The sequence below is a fragment of the Zerene cesonia genome, chromosome 18, assembly GCF_012273895.1.
Source record: "Zerene cesonia ecotype Mississippi chromosome 18, Zerene_cesonia_1.1, whole genome shotgun sequence".
NCBI lineage: Eukaryota > Metazoa > Arthropoda > Insecta > Lepidoptera > Pieridae > Zerene > Zerene cesonia.
Window position 1 is genome coordinate 740,660 of NC_052119.1, and position 1,656 is coordinate 742,315.

The 1,656-nt window shown below is 32.6% G+C and overlaps 1 protein-coding gene across 1 annotated transcript in view; it reads left to right on the forward strand.

The window, feature by feature from the left end:
• Positions 1-939, forward strand: part of LOC119834046 (vacuolar protein sorting-associated protein 13C-like) — a 21,933-nt gene extending 20,994 nt beyond the window's left edge. The window contains exon 22 of the mRNA XM_038358323.1: positions 890-939. Within this exon, the coding sequence (XP_038214251.1) occupies positions 890-939 (50 nt within the window). The remainder of the gene's footprint in view (positions 1-889) is intronic.
• The last annotated feature ends 717 nt before the right edge of the window (positions 940-1,656 follow it).

Here is a 1,656-nt window from a genome sequence, read left to right on the forward strand (position 1 = left end):
ATAACTACTTGTTTTTGAAAAATTGTGCTCAAATATAACAACATATCTACATATATATTAATGGCCAAAAAATTCGCCTATATTTAAAATACAATTTGAATATCACGAAAGCAAACAAACCATATATTATTCAATAATTGATAGATAGATTTTCGATTACATACCTACGTATATATAAAATGCCTCTTGTAAGAGATTAAATTTAAGTAGGTTATATAAGTTGACACAACATTGTCAAGTAACGGATTTGGTACGTACTAAGTATATAAGTGTATAAATAAATAATCTATGGGTAGATCCTAATAAATTGTAACGTTTTACGTTATAATTCCACCGACACTCGATAAATGGGGTTTTATTATAATGGATATTATTTTATTGAATAGATTTATTTATTACTTATTTATTTATTTAACACTTTATTGTACTGGTATACAAATAAACCTTAAATATAAAAACTTAAAACTAGACCAGCACAGGAGGCGACCTATAGCGAAAGGCGAAGACGATCACTAAAGAGTGATCTCTTCCAGGCAACTCACTGTGTATAGAAATAGTAAAAAGCAGGAGGTAGGTATTAAGTACATAGATATTTTAACTTAGAATACATATCACATATACATACAAATATACCTTTAAATGATACTTGCAAAAAAAAAATAATAATAAATAAATATACACACATACAGTATATATTTACATACAGAATACTAGAAAACAAAACAATAAGAAAACATATTTTATAAAACATAAAAGAAAAAGATAATAGAGAAAATCACGAATAAATAAAATTAAACTTACTGATCCGAGTTGAATGCTAGGTTTAAGTAGTGATTTCGGACTTGCTTAGCAAAGGTGGATAGGGTTTGAGCTTTACGGATGCTGACAGGCAAGGAGTTCCACAAACCGACAGCGGTTACAGTAAAAGAACCACCGTAAAACTGTATGCGGTGTGAAGGCATGGATAGTACTAACCTGTCCACAGATCACAGACAATAGTTATCACAGTGCAGGAATTGGAACTGGTTTTTTAGGTAAGAAGGAGCTTTGGGGTTGAAAAGGATTCGATACAATAGTTGTAGGTAATGAACATTCCGGCGAAGACGGATTGGGAGCCACTTGAGTTTCTTGCGAAAATGAGAGACGTGGTCATATTTACGGAGACCGTAAACAAACCGAATGCAATAGTTTTGAAGTCGCTCAAGTTTATCCAATTGCTCAGATGTTAAGTAATTTAATTTTTGGTAATCCAATCATGTTATAAATTTTTTGCACTTAACATTTAAATAGTTTAGAATACGAGACTAAGACTGTAATAGAATATCATCGGATTGTGCTTATGATCTTACAAGCGACGCGCCCCGGATTCGAACGGGTGCAATAGTAGGTACAATTGTATATGTTATATGTAATATGTAAAACTTCCTATTGAATCGATCTGTGTCAAAAAAAACCTAATCAGAATCTATTACGTAATTTTAACGATCCAAAAAATTTTATCTTTTCTTTATGTGCGCATACAGGGTAAGCGCATTTCGCACGCTGAGCATCAGCTTCCCTATTGATAAATCTAATATACGCAAAAAGCCTCAGAGGCTGCTTGCAGCCCGCACGCCGTGCACCATCTATGAAGTCTTAATAATACTGGTCCACTCA